Source organism: Onychomys torridus, chromosome 7, assembly GCF_903995425.1.
Source record: "Onychomys torridus chromosome 7, mOncTor1.1, whole genome shotgun sequence".
NCBI lineage: Eukaryota > Metazoa > Chordata > Mammalia > Rodentia > Cricetidae > Onychomys > Onychomys torridus.
Genome location: NC_050449.1, coordinates 16,685,675 through 16,705,048, shown reverse-complemented (window position 1 = coordinate 16,705,048; position 19,374 = coordinate 16,685,675). Strand labels below are relative to the sequence as shown.

The following is a 19,374-nucleotide window of genomic DNA, read 5'->3' as shown; positions in this document are numbered from 1 at the left end:
CTCTGCCTCCCGAGTGCTGGGATTAAAGGCATGTACCACCACAACCCAGCCTTTAAATCTTATTTTAAAAGAACACTTATTTGGGGGCCTGGGGAGATGGTTCAGTGGTTAAAAGAACTTACTGTTGCAACGAACCAGGTTTGATCCCCAGCACCCACATGGTGGCTTACAACCATGTGTAACTCCAGTCCCAGGGGATCCAATACCCTCACATGACCTCTATGCATTCTAGAAATGTACATGGTACACATGCAGAAATGCAGGCAAAACACTCATACATAAAGTAAATACACCTAATAATTTAAACCAGAATACTTTTTGTGTATGTTTAAGTACAAATTCATATGTGAAGGCAATATTGGGGTGTGGGCTCTGGCTCCCCATCTGAAGCAGGGTCTCCTATTTGCTACTGCCCTGACATGCTGGTCTGAGAGCCTAGAGGTTCTTCTCCATGCCTCCATCTTAGAGAACAGGACTGCTGGACTGGATTGGGGTCTGACCCTGCTTCCTGTGGTGCCATCTACCCAGCCCAAATTATGGACTGCTGCATGTGGATGTGTGCCCATATGGACATGAAGGGCAGAGGTGGATGTTGGGATGTTGGGCATCTTCTTTGACTGATTTCCACTGTACACACTGAGATGGAGGCTTTCATTGGAACCCACATCTCACTGATTTGGCTTGCTTGGCATGGTGAGTGGCAGGGGTGCACTCTGCCCAAAGGTCTCTGTTCTCTGCGGCTCAGACCCTCCCATAACAACAAGGAGCACAAGGGGCCAGTGGTGGTTTGTCATTGGTTTAATCATTACTGTCTGACCCCAGTGACACTGACATACCGCGGGGCCTGTGGACCTCCGGAGAGTCGGCTCTGTCCAGTAAGATACAGTACAAGGAGTGGACGGCACGGCATGCATCCACGCTGAGCTACAGTGACTGGGCCTGGGGAGGTGGATGGTGCCTCCAAGAGGTCCCTCTCTGGACAGTTAATGCTGGTAGAGACTCAAGGCCAGGCCAGGGCCGACAGACAGGCCTATTCTCTGCCTATAAATGTGGAAGAGTGCATGTGTACAGTTCTCCAAGTCCGAAACTACTTCTGGTGCTACCCATCACCGCTAAGGGCTACTCCATCTCGGTTGGGACGTGTGCCTCGGGGTCAGGACTCTGGAATGTCTGCTTCAGTCCTCCTCGCTGCCACTTCCTGAGCGGTCCTGGAGGAACAGGAGACAGGTGATGAGCCAGCTGCCAGCTAGACACTCACCCTGTTCTGCAACATGGCAGCCCTGTTACCACTGGGCCTGTTGTGTGGAGAGTAACTGGCTTGGGGGTGAAGGACAGGCCACCAAGGAAACCTCCAAGAGGCAGCTGGCTAATTATAGACATTCCGAATATGAACACATGCTCTGTCTTCTGGCTGCCATTTTTGGTGTTTGTCTAATACAGCTCAGACCAGCCACAAACGTGCAATGCAGCCAAGGATGGTCATGAACTCCTGATCCTCCTGCTTCTGCCAAGTCCTGGGATCACAGGTGCGCTCCACTATGTCTACAGTCATTATCTTATTAAGATTTATAATTAGGGTGGCGAGAGAGTAGGCTCAGAGGTTAAGAGCACTCGGCTGCTGTTCCAGAGGTCCTGAGTTCAGTTCCCAGCAACCACATGGTGGCTCACAACCATCTACAACGAGGTCTGGATTCCTCTTCTGGTGTGGAGGCATATATGCAGGCAGAACACTATACATAGTAAATAAATCTTTAAAAAAATTTTTTTAGGGCTGGGGAGATGGCTCAGTGGTTAAGAGCACTCAGTGGTTATAACGGATGCTCTTCCAGAGGACCTGAGTTCAGTTCCCAGAACCCACATGACAGCCCACAACATTTTCTAATTCCAGTTCCAGGGGATCCAATGCCCTCCTCTATCCTCCATGATCATCATCAGGCACACACGTGGCACATAAATGCAGAGAAAGTATCTATACACAGAAACAATAGATAATCTAAAATAAATAAATGAATAAGAACAACCTGGGTTTTTGTTGTTGTTTTGTTTCTGAAGCAGGTCTCTTATCTTGGCTGGCCAGGAACTTAAGAGAGCTGCCAGCCTCTGCCTCTTTACTGCTGTGATTAAAGGCACACACCATCATACTTGGTTTCTTTTTCTTATGTAATGTTTAGGTGTGTGTCTGTGTGGCATGAGTATGGACACTCAGGCTAGAGGCCTGGGATCCCCTGGTGCTTGAGTTACAGACAGCTGTGAGCCACCCAAGTGAGTGCTGGGAACTGAACTTTTAGCTACCTCCCCAACCCTTCCACATTTTACTTTATTGGATTTTGAGACTGGGTTTCTCTATGTCACCCTAGCTGTCCTAGAATTCACTCTGTAGACCAGGTTGGCCTCGAACTCACAGAGATCTGCCTGCTTCTGCCTCCCAAGTGCTGGGATTAAAGGTGTGTGCCACTATCACCCAGTTCCATTTTAATTTTTAAAAATTATTTTTATGTGTATGAATGTTTTAGCCGCATGCATGTTTGTGTATCATGTGTGCCTTGTGGCTACAGAAGCCGTAAGAGGGCACTGGATGCCCTGGGCCTGGATTATAGATGGTAGGAGCCCGACATGGATGCTGGGAACTGAACCTGAGTTCTCTGGAGCAGCAGCCAGCGTCGTTACCCCCAAGCTATCTTCTTTCCAGTCCTCTCCATTTTTAACTCACTGGTCTTATGTGGAAACCTGAGGACCCAGCCTGTCTCATGGCAACACACAGCAGGAAGGCTTCCACTGTACAGGCACCTGTCTGGTGGCCCTGGCATCCCAGTGGTCCTGGCTCTCCTCGGACACAGACCTGTCCTGTCCTGCCGAGCTGCTCTGCAGGCCTCGCCACAAGCACAAAGCTGCTGCCTGGGCTATGGGACTGCATCTGGACTGTGAGCTGCTAGACATGGATATGTGAACAGGCTAGATCACATAACGCTGGGCCTCAGTTTACCCAACTGTAGAGTGGCCTGGACTTGGGACTGGCTGGGATGAGGTGTGGCCTAGCTAAGGGCTGCAGTGCCCTTACCTCTTCCTGTTCCTCCTCACTGTCGTCGTCGCTCACAACTGGCTTGGCCCGGGACCCCCGGCTTGGCCGCCGGCGGCCCCCCTTCAGTCGGTCCTGGGCCTTCTCCTTGCGGCCCAGCTTGATCTTTACCTTGACGGAGCGGGCTGTGGGGCAATAAGGAAGTAAGGTGTTCAGTGAGGCACCAGCTGGCGTCTCAGGTCATCTATGAGCTGCTGCACTGCAGCGTCCCTGCCCCTTTCCCTTACTCACACTCAGACTCAGAGCCTTCCTCCTCGCCCTCCTCTTCCTCCTCACTTTCTTCCCCTTCACTGTCATCCTCCTTCTCAATCTTCTGCCGCACACTGGTGAAGACAGACTGCAGGACGATGGAGTCCTCATAGATCTGTGAGGACACAGAGCTTGTGTGGCTTCCTATTGGAACCCTGCTGTTCAGCAAGGCCACCCCACAACCCTTCCCTGGATAACAAAATGCCAGGGCTGGAGGTTTGTCCCTCACTGACCCCACTTTTCAATGCCCTGATGTCCACAAAGATGAATGGTGTTGGAGTCCTGCTGGCTTGGCATCTCCTTGACCTAACAAAGCAAAACCCATCTCCTGCAAGCCGCCCCTCTCAAAGGTGGGAGGAGCCTGCCAGATGAGGATGGGGACCACTGCCAGGCATTTCCTCACAGACGAGACACTTGGCACTGGGCAGTGGTGGCGCGCACCTTTAATCCCAGCACTCGGATCTCTGTGAGCTCGAGGCCAGCCTGGTCTACAGAGTGAGTTCCAGGACAGGCGAAAAGCTACACAGAGAAACCCTGTCTCGAAAAACTAAAAAGAGACACTTGGCACAGTATGCGTTTCAAGAGTGTATTGTGTACACTCTAAAGATAAAATTGAAACACAGGCTGGAGATGGCTGAGGGTGAAGAGCACCCTGCTCTTGTAGAGGACCCAGGCCAATTCCCAGCTGTTCACAACCACTTGTAATGGTCCAGCAGATCCGATCCTCTCTTCTGCAGGCACCAGTCACAGGTGTAGTGCACAGAAACCGATGCAGGCAAAACACCCATATATAAAATAAAAATGAACTGCAAGACAGGCAACTGTGTGTGGTCTCTTTACTACTAAGGAAAGAGACATTGCTTTCAGCAATAGTGGACCAGCTCCAATTGTTGAAGTCAAACAAACAAAGCCCCATTATAGCTGCAGAGGGATGAAGGGCAGGTGGCAGGATGGCCGTGAGGGTGCTCACCAAGGAACCCTCGAGGTTGAACGTCTGAGCATTCTGGCACAGCAGCATCACATCCTTCTCCAGGTCATTGAGGCTGCGGTACTTGTGGTTGCGGATGCGTTCCTGCAGGGAGGGAGGGAGGCCTTACTCTGGGCACCCACGATCGCCTGCCTGCCCGCTCTGTGATTGCTGGGCTGACCTGGCTGTCCTCCCACAGCCCCACACACCTTGATCTTCTTGAAGTCCACAGGTTTTCGGATGAGCTCATAGTACTCGGGAAGTTCCTTGCGCGAGGGGAGCTGGATGAACACCTCGCTGAGCTGACGTCCACTACTGCTGCAAGATGACACTGTGCGTCACTCCCAGGTGTTCCTCACCCGAGAGGGACATTGTACCACCACACAGGATGGAGGATGAGAATTTAAATAAAGACAAGGCTGGACTCAAACTCAAGAGATTATCAGCCTGCCTCCTCCCAAGTGCTGGGACTGAATGTGAGCACCCCACTCCATTTACCTCGGGAGCTATTTAAGTGTTTGAGGTCTTTTGACTGCTAAAACGTTCCCGGCAGATAACCAGGTCCAGTGGCAGGATGTGTATGCAGTCTGGTGCCATCTCTAAGGCCAGACCTGGAAGGAGTGTCATATTGCCACGCTCAGGGTACAGACAGCCAGGTCACTCTCATTTCCATCCAGAAGAGTCTCACTCTGTAGACCAGGCTGGCCTGTAACTCACAGACCCGACATCCTCTGTCTCCTGAGTGTTGAGATTCAAGTGCTCACCACCACACCCATCGCGCCCTACTTTTTTTTTTTTTTTTTTTGAGCTGAGGATCGAACCCAGGGCCTTGCGCTTGCTAGGCAAGTGCTCTACCACTGAGCTAAATCCCCAACCCATCACCCTACTTTTTATATTAGAAAGCCATATATGTTTAAACATGAAGAGCATGACGGGTACCTTCTTGAGGCCACAATCCCCAAAGGCCTTCAGAGCATATGGCACAAACCCCAGGATGAAGGAGGATGAGTACACCTGTGTCCTGGGTTCTCCAAAGGGACAACTGCTGCTTCCTACAAGGGTGGAACGTGGCTTGGGACCCCCCAGACTGCTGTCTTGACTCCTGTTCCTGAAGTGCTCACCTTAGTGGCCCCTGTAGAAAGTGGTGTGAGCAGGCTCTGCAGAGTCTAAGTGCAGATGGGGTCACATCCACCAGCAGAGGGAGAGAAGCAGACTCCCTAGGATCTGTGTGTGGCTGTGCAAGGGGCAAGAATGCACCAGTCTTCTGGTCAATCACCTGACACACAGTTACCCAGTCCTTCAGAGTTCCCACGTGGCAGGCAAGCCACTGAGAGGGGTAGAGGAAACCATGCCTACCAGGGCCAAGAAGCTGGTATTTGTATGGAGAAGAGTCCTTGGGGCACTGAGCTCCACAACCACCTCACGAGCACACTTCTATTCTTTTTTATTTTTCAAGGTTTATTTATTTATTATGTATACAGAAGAGGGCGCCAGATCTCATCACAGACGGTTGTGAGCTACCATGTGGGTGCTGGGAATTGAACTCAGGACCTCTGGAAGAGCAGTCGGTGCTCTTAACCTCTAAGGCATCTCTCCAGCCCCTCCCTTCTATTCCTGATTACCTTTCTTCTTTCTCACATAGGTCAGCCTGGCCTCCGACTTGCTGTGTTGCTGAGAATGACTCTGAACTTCACTCTTTCTCTTCTTAAAAACCCTAAATTCAAAATAGGAGGGGGTGGTGGTACACACTAACCCCAGTGCTTAACAGGTAGAGGCAAGAGGCTCTCTGTGAGGTGAAGCTAGCCCAGTCTACATATTGAGTTTCAAGCCAGCCACGGATACACAGCGAGAACCTATCTCAAAAAAACCAACCAACAAACCAAATGCCATGCTCCGGTGGGTGTCCCATACCTAACGAGACTATGGGTAGTACAAACTGGACTTGGTGGGTTAAAAAAGAAAAAGAAATAGAAAAAATTAGAAGGTGAAGGTAGATAATGATTAGAGTACCGAGTAAGAAGTGAATATATGATCAAAATACATAAAAGTTTTTGTTTTGTTTTAGAAAAGTCTAAATGGTTAGGCCTGAACTCATTGGTAGAGTGTTTGTCTAGCATGCTCAAGACCCTGGGTTCCATCTCAGCACCACAAAACGAAAAAGAAAAATCTCAGTGCATGGAGGTCACAATCCCTGATACAGACACAAGAGTCCCTTGAACACAACAGCAGGAGGAAGCTTTGTCCCTGCATGACACACGCCCTACAGAGCAACTGCCACTGCACACAGCAGCAATTCAAATTTGTTCCTGCTAAGAAGGCAAAGGTTCCAGTTGTTCCTTCTGTTTCTCCATCCAGCATGGGTGTGTGTGTGTGTGTGTGTGTGTGTGTGTGTGTGTGTGTGTGTGTGTGTAGCGGCGTAACTAGCATCTTTCATCTCCTTCAGTACTAGCCTTGTATAGGCCTCAAGAAGGCCATTGTACATCCCCTCCAGGCAAGAGAAACCTGCTTCCAGGCACAATGGATGTGCCTAGCTTCCTGCACATGCAGAGATGCCTGCTGTGGGAGTTTCTTAGTTCTCCTGAACCGAGCCATGCCCCAGTCCCTGCTGTGGAATTTTCTAAGCAGAACCCTACTGATGGAAGCAAGGATTCATTCAATCCTGACTCTTAGCAAGAACTGTTTCCCACTAATTGCAGACAGGTGGGCACAGGCATACGGATAGGACTTATCAAGCTGGTGAGGCCTAGGAGTTCAAGGCCAGCCTGGACAGCTCAGCAAACCTGGTCTCAATAACAAAAGATGTCCCCAGTGTGGCAGGCTTAAGAGCCTCCACCCCTACTTTTTAAATTCAGGTGATGCAAATGCAAAAGGAAGAGCCTTGAGTGTTTTGAAATAGTTCATTTTCCCTTCAGCCTGCTCTGCAACACTTTCATAATCCTGAAGAGACTCTTGTCTCTAGTTTCCCATGGTGTTCAGGCATTTGGGATGATGACCCACGGAAGTGCCTGTGGGGGACTTCCTTGATTATTATCTGATATAGGAAGCCCCAGCCTAGAAGTGGGCAGCAGCAGCATCATTGCCTGGGTAGAGTCCTGAACTGGGCAGGTGTGGAGCAGCAGAGCAGGGGTATGTATTCATTTCTCTCTGCTCTTGACTGCATGTGATGGGGCTAGTTCCTGTCTTGACTTCCTCCCAATAAGGACAGACCGTCCCGGAACTCTGACCTAAGTAAGTAAGCCCTTTCTTTCTTCCTCAGCTGCTTCTCGGAGCATTTTATCACAGTACCAGAAATGAAACCAGGCCAGGTGGTGACAAACTGCTGTGGCCATTCTCCTGTGGTCTGGAGATGGTCTTCCCAGGGAGTGGCTCGCCATCTAGACCAGTGCTTCTCACCCTTCCTGATGCTGAGACCCTTTAATATAGCTCCTTATGTTGTGGAGACCCCAACCATAACATTATTTAGTTGCTACTTCATAACTGCAATCTTGCTCCTGTTATGAATCGTAATGTAAATATATCTGATCTGTGACCCCCAAAGGATTAGAAACCCATAGGATGGGAACCACTGATCTAGAGGAAGCTGGCATTTTTCTGGATTGCTTAGTATTGCTCAGGCCAGAACCTGGTTGACACCTACCTTTGTGGGTAAGTCGTGTGGTCAACCTGACATTACTTCCTTCTGTCTCCAATCCAACCCTGAGGAGTCCTGAGCTGTAAACAAAGCAATGCTGACTGACTTCTGCATCTTCTAGGAATTTTCTGTTTCTGAGTTCTTTCCCTCTAGACACCCTGGCTGGCCTGCAACTCACTATGTAGCTCAGGCTGGCCTCAAAAATCACAGAGATCTGCCCATTATGCCCACCTCTTCTAGAAATCCTCAAAGTACCAGTCAGAGATCTCTGGGACTGCTGGCAGTGCATTCCACGCTATTCCTGTTGGTGCTGTCACAGCACCTGGCAACAGCTCAAGGCCACCTTTCATCCTGTGACGAGCAGTGGAGGCTGCTGGGGGCCAGCTGGACTGGATAGAAAACTCTGCTCACCAGGCAAGCACACTGGCCCTGGTACTGCCTGCCACTCCGTCTGCACACAGATATGGCAGGTGGTTACTGGGTGGATGTTTATCCTCTGCTAGAATTCAATTGGGGAAAGATTGACAGTTGTGATCAGACAGACCATGGATGGCATGAGACTCTCTTCCTGGAAAGAAAACATAGGAGCATGTCCCAAGAACCTGAGGAACAATAGCACCCTCGAGGAAAAAAGGCCTACACAGTCCCCTTCCCTTTTCAGAAACATGAGTGAGTGAACCCCAGGGCTGTGCACAGGCAAGGCAAGGCACTCTCTGTGAGGACCTCTTGGACAGTCAATGCCATGCTTTAGGAGGCTAACTTCACAACTGTGATGCAGTACCATGCAGGCTCCCTCCCAATCCCCAGGCCCACTTGCCAAGCTTCCTAGCTCCCAAGCTCTTCCAGACTGTCCACTGACATCAGCACAGAGTGCCACTCCCCAGGCAAGCCTATCATACACCTCACCTTGATGCAAACGGAACCTTTCTTGAGATCTCTGGCACAGGGTGCTTCTAACTCCGCCCACACATTTCTCATGATGCTGGTACGGAACCAGCCTTACATATACAAATCAAATGCTCAGCATGGGACATGCACACATTCAGAGCCTTGCTCTTGATTGGATGTGATGTGACTAGGTGTTGGAAGTAAATGGCCTTGACACCCCAGCTCTGATGAACTGTAACCTGGAATTGTGAGCTAAAAACTCCCTTTCTTCCTTAAGGCTGGTTCAGGGGTTTATTTCTGGGCCCGAAGCTTCATCTTGCCCATATTCACTTTCCCATGGGCCTGATCTCTCAGTCTTGTTTCTCCATTTGGAAACTGAGGCACAAGGATAGAAGACAATTCTAAAATCTACAACTCTCAAACTTCCAGAAAGAGAGATGGAGCCTGATATGCTCAGCCTGGCCGTGTGAGTATGTGCCTACCAACCGCGAGTGTCAAGTGAGAAACCATCCCCTTTTCTCCTATACCCTACAACGTGCAACTTGAGACAAACATGTCACCATGACCTCAGCACCAGTGTGGAATACATAGTCTACACAGCAGCAGCCAGGGCTCTGAGAGGGCCATAGCCTGGGGACAGCAGAGGTGGCACCCTCTAGTGCTCTGAAACCTGTCCCTATGCACCTGAAAGGGTCTGCTTGCTGCCCCTGCTTTTCCCTGGCCCAGGACAAGGTACACCCAACTCGAGTCCATACTTAATTTTCATCTATGTTTTGCTTTCAAAGTAAAAACTTCTATTTCCCACTTCATTTTGGCAGTATGGATGGTCTTTGGCTGGCTGTGTGCTGTGGTGCTGGGGAGGGTGCTCAGCTCTGTATGAGCCAGGCACAGCTTTACTCTTAGTCTGGCAGGTTTTCTAACATGGACCGAGGGCTGAAACTGCAGGGAGAGCAGCCCTGCCTCAAGTAGGTGGGTACTCCAGACCCTTGCAGACCTCTGCCCTGGGACACCAGCACTCTGCCAACACCGTCCCCTCTCACTGACACTCACCCTCCTCTTCTCCCAGGGCTCTGCTGTTCACGTGGGTGGCCAATCCTGCCAGCCTGTGGACCGACTCAAAGAGCCACATAATTCGAGTACCCTATTCCCTGTGTGCCATGGCAGGAAGGCATACTGTGAGGGGGTGTTATGGAGCCAAGGTCAGCTCTGTGGTGTTACCTCAAGCTGGGTCAGAAAGCCACAGACTCAATGGTTAGCAGCATTCACACAGCAAGGGCTTCCCTGTCTCTCCACAGCAGTCTGCCTTGGACCCAGCAGCACTAGATCCTAGATGTGTAACTTAGCTGTCACCCAGAAGCAGTTACATGGTCTAGATGTGTAACTTAGCTGTCACCCAGAAGCAGTTACATGGCCTAGCTCAAAATCATCCTTTACTGTCTGTCAAGAAACACTATGGCACCGGGAGGTGCCGGTGCACACCTTTAATTCCAGGAATTGGGAAGCAGAGGCAAACAGATCTCTGTGAGTTCGAGGCCAGCCTGGTCTCCAGAGCAAGTTGCAGGGCAGTCAAGGCTACACAGAGAACCCTGTCTTGGGGGAAAAGGCAGCACTGAGGCGATTCTGATCCTTCAGGCTCCATTTTGAATTTGGCCTGCTTCAGGAAGCAAACTGAAAAGATCCCAGTTGTAACCTCAACACCCAGAAAGCTGAGGCAGTCTCAGATTGCCTTAAATTTGAGGTCAGCTTAAGCTAAAAGCAAGTGCTTGCCTCAAAAACAACAAAAGATTCAAATGTTTTCCTTGAAATGCTCCATTTGATGGTGCAGAGTGCTGGCTACTCTTGCAGAGAACCCAAGTTCAATACCCAGCACCCACGTGGTGGCTTACAATCACCTGTGACTCCAATTCTAGGGGTTCCGATATATTCCTATCTAGTCTTCTGGCCGCTGGCACCAGGCACACTATGGTACACAGACATACACACAGGCAAACACTCACAGATATTGAAAGAAAAAAGTGTGATGCTTGCCAGGGCTACATAGTGAGCTCCTGTCCAAAATAAAAAACAAAACTCAGTTTGATGCTACAACGTTATTCTTCCTATGCTAGAGAATAGCTACCTGCACCAGGGTAAGAGATATCAGGCCTGACTTGTGAATACTGCCTGCCATGCCAGAGACCAGTGAGGGCTCAGAACCTTCTGGGTGACAGGTATGTCATAAGGAATCTGGGGCCCCTGCCCTCAGGTGCTGCAAAGTGACCTCTAAGCCCTTGAAATGCCATTCTGGAGGGGATAGGGCTCTGTGATTCAGGTTAGTGACTATGGGTCTGACTGACAAGCAGAGGTAGTGGATACAGGGGTCAGCCATGTGAGTAGCCAGCCATGCCACTACAAGAGTCCCAACAAAAAAATCCGTGGGTGCCAAGGCACCCCCAGATGTCTCAACATTTGCAGGGAAATTGGCAATGTCTGTGATGCCACCAGAAAGGGAGGGCAGCGGGGAGATGCTGCTCTAGAAACAGTAACCGGGACTTTCCTGGGAACTATCGCTACTGAGGAAAAGGTATAGTGGCTGCATGACCATCCATCAATCACCAGAACTGTGGATATCCTGTTAGCTACTTCTCGTGGCTGCTTTAATCTCTGCCCTTTTACCATGACAAAGCCAGACTTTCTGTAAGCTCACAATGTCCTGTCTCACAGCTTTGCTTGCCTTCCTAGTAGCAATTTAGTTACGTGTCAGTAGTATGCACAAAATGAGTCAATGTTGTACCTAAACATCATTCTCTGACTAGGGTTGTGGATTTAGCTCAGTGGTAGAGTGTTGCCTAGCAAGCGCAAGGCCCCGGGTTCAATCCTCAGCTTAAAAAAAAAAATTCTCTGACAAATGAGGTAGGTTTCTGACAAAGAAAATGACGCAAGGCTGACTTTCCTCAGGTGACGTGACTGTGGCCACCAGTGACCCATGCTAGGGCAAAAGGACCTGCTTTCAACAGAACCAGAGCTCACCACCACCCTCAGAGGCATCCTGTTACAATCTTTCCCTCTGTGGAGCTCTGGGCTCCATGACACTGTCCAATCTAGGTGTGAGGTTACTCAGAAACCAGGCATTAAGCCCCAAGGCATCTTGTCCCCCAGAGTAAGCTATGAGGACAGTCACATCCCCAACCAGGTGCTCAGCATCAGCTCTCAGGGTTACTACACCCAGGGAGTCTGTGGCCTGCAACAGAGCCATCTGGACAAACCATCCCTGAGTCTTCACCTTACTAAGCAAATCATGGTCCTGTCTGTGCGCTGGAGACTGCTCTACCGCTGGGTGAGTCATCTGTCAGTCACAGACAATGATATGAGGTGAAGGAAGCTTTTCAGGAGGGCACAGAATACACAACTAACAAACTGGCTCCTCTGAAAAACCACCAAGGCCTTGCCACTGCTCGGAAGTCTTTCCCACGTGCTCCTCCCTCCCATACACTAGAATCTGAGGAAGTCAGCGACCCTGGTATTGTTGTGTCCACATCGAGAAATAAAGGAAGGATGCTCTTCGCGACCCAGAGTCCTTGTCAGGCAGCTGTCTAGTCAGGCCCCTCTTGGAGAGAACCGCTGCTCACTGCCCAGCACCATGGATCAGTTTGGAAATTCATCCACACTGAAGTACATGGTGCTCCGCAGATAAATGCCCTCTAGGTGCAGCACTTTGTGTGCAGAGCTCTCAGAGGTGGTTATGGCTGCCAAAGATTCATTCCCTGTGGATGGATTCCTGTCTAAAATACAGTAACCCTGTGGCTATGGACACGCGCTGGGCTCCTGGGACACAGCAACGAACCCAGACAGGAAACTGCACGCCAAGCTCAGCTGAGAGGATGAGGGTTAGTCACTTCATGACCTTGCCGTCATCTGCCAAAATTGGGGATATTTTGGCGGGGACGGTCTCCCAACTTCTCAATTTTAGTGAAAAATATTAATTTTAGGATTTTTGTTCCTTTGCTTGTTTTTTGAGACAGCGTCTCTCCATGTAGACCAGGCTGGCCTCAAACTCAGAGATCTGTCTGCCTCTGCCTCCTAAGTGCTGGGATTGAAGGTGTGCTCCATCCAGCATTGGCTCACTTTTTAAATGTTCCTTATTTACTGAGTGTACATGTAGGAGCTTGTGTCACAAGCTCACACATGGAAGTCAAAAGACAACTTGGGAGAGTCAGAACTTATCTACACATGGGTCTCAGGTGTCAAATTCAGGCCACTGGGCTTGGTGACAAGTGTCTTTACCCATCAGCCATCTTGTTGGCTCATTTTTGTTGTTTTCTGAGACAGGTTTTCACTATGCAGTGCAGGCTGGTCTCAAACTTGTTACCACCCTATCTCACCCTAACCCCACTCCACAGCGGGCTCACAAGGGTGAGCCAGCACTGAGAGGCCACTCTGGTTTTACTATGTACTTCCCGGTGTTCTGCTGTGTGCAGAGACCCTGACACCTCTTCTCATGAAGACTGAGTCACCAGGAAATTCTTTTAAGAGGAGTGTCTTCACACCCCTTGTTCACGTTTCTATCAGCTCATCTTCTCAGAGTCTGGTAAGGGCCTGCATTATTATAAGGAAGTCACCCTATGGTGAGTGACTGCCAGCCATTAATGGTGGATGGCTTCTGTGTCCCACTGAAGGGCGACCGAGGACTGAAGATCAGCGGGTGGTTTCTCCTGGAACACCGTTCTACCTTTCTGAGTTTTACAACTATGATCTATTTCAAAGCAAAATCTAAGAGGGTCAAGGGCTGCCTTCTCAAGTGGCAATCCAAAAATCTCAGGAGGGCTCACTTCAAAGCTCGTCTTGCTTCCCACAGACCTTCCACAATCTCTTTTGTTTTAAGTGTCCTCACAAGCCCATGGTTAGAAACCAGGCACACATGTGCAGGCACACAATGAATTCAAAATAAAACTTAAAAAAGGAGATAAAAATCCACAGGCCAGTTATTTTCACTGGATTTTTACACACTCCCTACCTAGAATAAGTATCTAAAAGCGAGCCACCCCTTCTGCACAGCAGCCCCCCATCTACCTTCTGTGTAGAACCTGCCTGAGAGGCAGAGGCAGCACCAGGCTGACCTCCCGGTCTTCCACCCTCCACTTCAGATCTATAGGAGTCTGCGCCAGGATGTACATATGGAATAGTCAATGAACAACCTACAAGAGCCGGATCTCTCCTTCCCTCGAGTGGGTCGCTTGGTGGCAAGCAATTTTGCCTATGGAGCCACCTCACCAGCCAATTTGCACTCACTGATTCAGGCACCACAACCACACCTCAACTGCTTCACTTGTGGACTCTTCCCAAATGGTGTGAGAAGACGCACAACTTGTGTCTGGATGACTCACTTTGCTTCTTGAGTCACAGAATATTGTCACCAGAAAAAATTTCAATTAAGGGGCTGGCACTGGCCAGTGTGCATTGGAAAGGTGAATTAAGATACCGTGCAATGGAAAGACGAGCCAGTCCCAAGCTTCACGCTTTTCATCTCCTGCTAGTCAAGGCCTGCATGGGAACCATAGTACCAGGCACAGAGGAATAGCACCGTCTGATGCTGGCTTCGGTCCAAAGACGAAAATATGGGCTACCTCATATTTGGCTAATCTTATCAGACAGGCTTCCCTCCAAGATTGGAACCTAGCAACAAACAAGACAAAGTCCACAAACTCTCAACATCTGAATGACCTTAAACACAGGGAGAGGGAAACCACCAAGATGCCAGCCATACAGCAGGAAAGCCAGAGGCTGCAGTCGCATTGGTCTCTTTGTCACGATCCACCTAGCCACAACCTCTCAGCACCTATGGCCATTCCAACAGTTGCACCTACTGCAGCTACTGCAGGGCCCGTTCTTCCGGAGCAGCCCTTCCTCAGACACCAACTGGCACATGCCACCTTTGCTGACACGTCTACACCTGCCTCTCTATCCTGCCACCAGTTCTTTTCCTGCCCCTGCTTCAGATCACAAGCCCTCTGAGAAGGGCATCAAAACACAGGCCTTCAGTGCTGATGAGTACCAGGTCCTACACCCATGTTTAACAGACACCCCACAGGAACCCCTCTGCCGCTGTCTCAGCTTACCTGTCCTTGTACTTGATCACGGCGTCCACAATCTTCTTCATCTTCTTGGTAAGGTTAGGTGGGTTTGGGGACAGCTTCTCGGCAGGTGGCCGTCCACGCTTCTTCTGCTTCTTGCTCTCCTCGTCCTTGTCACGGCTGCGGGTGCTGGTGGTCGGGGTGGAGGAGCCGGCCTCGCTGTCACGCTTGCGCTTCCGTGAGGATTTCTTCTGCCGGACCTCCTCTTCGATCTCCTCCAGCGTGCCCTCCTCGATGGCCTTCAGGGTCAATAGTGGTAAAATAGGACAGCCAGCACCCAGGTCGACAAAGAGAGGCCGCGACGCACACTCTGGGGCCCGGCTGGGGAGGGAGGTGGCCCCCATACTGATGTCCTTCCAGCATGGCTGGCTCAGGGCACAACATCTACTGGGAACCCTGATTTGTCTCTTCCACTTTGATGCCCCACCCAGTGCCCATTCAAAAGATGGACTCCACAGGATCATGAATGGGCCAGGCAAAAGCCTAGCCACATGGATACAGACAGCTGGAAGACCCTGCTCTAGGCTCTGTCACCATCTACTAAAAATTTGTAAATTAACCCATTGATTGATTGATTGTGTGTGTTGTGTATGCTTGTGTATGACAGTGGCAGTGGGGATGGAATTCAGAGGACAAGCTGGGAACTGGTTTTCTCTTTCTACCATGTGGGCTCTACAGATTGAATTCAGAGGTCATTAGGCATGGGGGCAATCACCTTTACTTACTGAGCTACCTCACTAGTGCCCTGGGGTGGTCTGAAAGAACTGGCCCTCAAAGGGAGGGGCACTATGAGGAGGTGTGGCCTTGAGGTCTCACAGATGCTCAAGTCACGCCCAGTGAGACCACCTCCTGTTGCCTGTGGGTCAAGATGTAGGACTCCTTCTCCAGCACCATGTCTGCCTCCACACTACCATGTCACACCATGATGATGGACTAAAACCCTGAAAATGTAGGCCACCCCAATTAAATGGTTTTCCTTATAAGAGTGGCCGTGCAAGCCGTTGGCGGTGGTAGCGCACGCCTTCAATCCCTGCACTCGGGAGGCAGAGGCCAGCCTGGGCTACAGAGTGAGTTCCAGGAAAGGCTCAAAGCTACACAGAGAAACCATCTCAAAAATCCAAAAAAAATAAAAAATAAAAATAAAAATAAAAAAATAAAAATAAAAAAAGAGAGTTGCCGAGCTGAGAGTGTCTCTTCACAGCAATAGAAACCCTAAGACATGTCCCACCTACCTTTTGAAATTGTGATCAAGATGTTTTAGCTGTTGATCAGTAGAGAACAGTACAATCAGGTGCCCTCAAGGTCGAGCAGCCAGCACTCAGAACCTTCCCTCGGGCACTGCAGTGGAGCTGCACCACTGCAGCTCACACAGCACAGGCTACTACTCTGTTGTGTGCATGTCTACTGTCGCTTGTTCACTTGGTTTGATACGAGGTTCATGTAGCCCAGGCAGGTCTCGAGTACCTACCCACCTCTCAACATCCCAAGTTATGGGTCAGGCAAGCCCAGCTTTCCTGTCCTTTCTATGTCCTTTTCTTCCCTTTCTCGCTGTACTCTGGCGCTAAGGATGGCACTCAGCTCTCAGGTACAGGCTAACTAAGCAGTGTCTGAGAGGCGTGTGCTAATGCACAGACAGCCTGTCTGCTCAAAGAACGGTGCACAAGTTCTTAGACACTTTAATTTAGGTAGTTGTGATGCAGATGCTGGGAACTGAACTTGGGCCCTCAGAAAGCGCCATAAAGTAAGTGCCCTTAACACTGAGCCACCTCTCCAGTCTAATCTTGTTGCAGTGTTGGGGATAAGACCCAACATCTCACACGTTTGCCAAGGCCCCAGCCTTTGAGTTGCATGGGCCAAGCCCTTCCATGGCTGCTCAGGCTGAGGCTGCCAACAGACTCTTTAAGTCAGCCTCCTTTCCTCACGAGGAAGCTACTGAGGTGAAGGGCATGCCAAATAACAATAGCTAACTTTCAAATAATATTCTAGGGGAGCCTGGGATCAGGAGAGAGTCCTGAATCCAAAAGACCTAGCAGGTCGTTGTTTTACACCTAGACTATGGCGGTGTCCAGGCACTGGGCTGCATGCTGAAGTCAGATGAGATGAATCCTGGCCCAAAGACAGTAAGTAACACAACACAGTATGGTCTGGCCAAACTTCACAAGAGCAGTGACAACTGAGCTTCAAGGTGAAGCCAGAGCGGGGTGGGGGTGGGGGTGGGGAGCCTCTGGGCCAAGAAAGCAGCATTAGGGCATGTAGCAGCAGGTGAGACACACCTGTGAGCTCCACTGCACCCAGGAATGAGCAATGGTTTAAGACTGTTCCCTAAATTCATGTCCACCCAGAATTTCACAACGTGACCTTAGAAATGAGGTCCCCATAATCTGTTAATGATTTGTTTTGGCAGGGACTAGTTAGTGATAGCCTAACGCTGAAAAGCAGCCCTAGCACTTTTTTTTATTACTCTTAATTACATGCATGCATGGGTGCCGGAGCTCCTGGAGCTGGAGATTCAGGTGGTTGTGGTCTACCTAATGAGTGCCAGAAATTGAACTTGGGTCCTCTGTAGGAACAGCACATGCTCTTTACCACTACGCCATTTCTCCTCGAATGAGACAGAGGCAGGGACTAGAGAGAGGTGGCCACAAGCTAAGAGTTGCTGGAGCCCCAGAAGACAGGAGAGCCAAGGACAGTGCCCAGGGCTCCTAACAGAAAATGACCCTGCCAGCAGTTTGTCTGGTTCTCCAACAGTGAGAGAACGGTTCAGAACTGTGTGGAGTGGCACAACCACTTTATCAGATAAGCTGTAAGATCTGGACACAGTGAGTGGCCTGCAGAGTGGCCCAAATTACATGTCTACTAGCAGCATGAGAGGGGACTTTAGGGATCTCATTTTCATAAAGGGATTTTTTTTTTTTTTTTTTTTTTGGAGACAGGGTCTCCAGAAATCCAGGGTGGCCTTGACTTTCTGATCCTCCTACCTCTACCTCCCAAGTGCTGGGGTGACAGGCATGTGTCACCACACATGGCTTTATAACTGTAAATTTATTACAATGTAAGATGTGTTCTCTCTGCAAAATAGTCTCTTAGCAAACGCTGCTGGGACACCTCCTACGCATATGTGGAGTTCAAACTGGACCTTATTTCTCATTCTTACAAAAACTCAAAATGGGTCAGAGAACCTCGGTTTGTTTCTTTTTCGAGACAGTTTCTCTGTGTAGCTCTGGCTATGCTGGAACTCATGCTATAGACTAGGCTGGCCTCAAACTCAGAGACTCACCTGCCTTTGTTTTCCAAGTGCTGGGATTAAAGGTGTGCACTTCCACAGTCCAGTTCACAAAATTTAATGTGTAAAATAAAAGTATGTGGGCTGGGAGATATCTCAGTGGGAAAGTATCTGTTTTGCAAGCTAAGGACCTGAGTTTGAAATCCCACTACCCACATAAAAGCCAGGAATGGTGGAATGCACTTCAGTGTCGGTATGTGTGGGGTTTGTGGAGACAGGCTGTCCTTATGTTTAATGTCCAGCCAGTTTAGTCAACAGAAAATACCAAAAGGGGTTAGAGATGGCTCAGTGGTTGAAAGCACTGGCCGCTCATCCAGAGAATCTGGGTTCTATTATCTACACTCACTCACATGATGGTTCATGACCATCTATATGTAACTCCAGTTTCAGGGGATCTGATTGGTGCCTTCTTCTGGCCTTCATAGGCAGAGATGAACATGCAGGCAAAACATTCATATACAGAAAATAAAAGTAAATAAATCCATAGGGAAAAAACAAAACGCCGAGACACTCAGATTCATGACGTCTTCTGTTTGTTTTTTTAAATTAATTTCTATTATTTTGAGTATTTTGCCTACATATATGCCTATACACCACATGTGTGCCTGAGGAGGTGAGGTGGTGAGCCTCCATGGTTGCTGGGAATCAAACCCAGGTCCTTTTCAACAACAAGTACTCTTAACCACCACGCCAGCTCTCCAGCCTCAGAAGTGCTCTACTTTTAAACAAAGCAAATCTACAAACCTCTCAACAAAAGACAAAAGTCAGGCCTAGTGGTACACACCTATAATCCCAACACTTGGGAGACTGAGGCAGGAGGATCACCATGAGTTTGAAGACAGCCCAGGGCACCTAACAACTACCAGGCTATCTAGGGCTCAAACAGCAGATTCTATCCCACAAAGTATAAGGACAAAAACAAATAGAAAACAGGGATACATTTCTGTGACCTTGAATTTGGCAAATTTTAAAAATAGGGCAGGAGGGCTCAAGAGTTAAGAGTCCATACCGCAAAGAATCCAAGTTTAATTCCTAGCACCCATGTGAGGTGGCTCATTTGCCTGCCCCAATTCCATCTTCAGGTGATCAGGTGTCCTCTTCTAGACTCTGTGGCTCGTGAGCATGTATAAACACACACAAATAGATTAAGAAGAACCCAGAGAAGAGGAA

At 49.4% G+C, this 19,374-nt stretch overlaps 1 protein-coding gene across 10 annotated transcripts in view; it reads right to left on the bottom strand.

Annotated features, from left to right (window-relative positions):
* Positions 1-780: 780 nt before the first annotated feature.
* Smarca4 (SWI/SNF related, matrix associated, actin dependent regulator of chromatin, subfamily a, member 4) overlaps positions 781-19,374 on the bottom strand; it is a 97,521-nt gene continuing 78,927 nt past the window's right edge. For 6 of the 10 annotated variants that reach the window (XM_036191703.1, XM_036191704.1, XM_036191705.1 and 3 more), the window contains 6 exons: positions 14,907-15,169; positions 4,502-4,610; positions 4,296-4,397; positions 3,308-3,440; positions 3,059-3,201; positions 781-1,208 (listed from right to left, as the gene is read on the bottom strand). In XM_036191703.1, coding sequence (XP_036047596.1) covers positions 1,176-1,208; positions 3,059-3,201; positions 3,308-3,440; positions 4,296-4,397; positions 4,502-4,610; positions 14,907-15,169 — 783 coding nt within the window. In that variant the 3' untranslated portion in view covers positions 781-1,175. The remainder of the gene's footprint in view (positions 1,209-3,058; positions 3,202-3,307; positions 3,441-4,295; positions 4,398-4,501; positions 4,611-14,906; positions 15,170-19,374) is intronic. The other 4 variants (XM_036191702.1, XM_036191707.1, XM_036191701.1 and 1 more) reach the window with 3 other exon arrangements.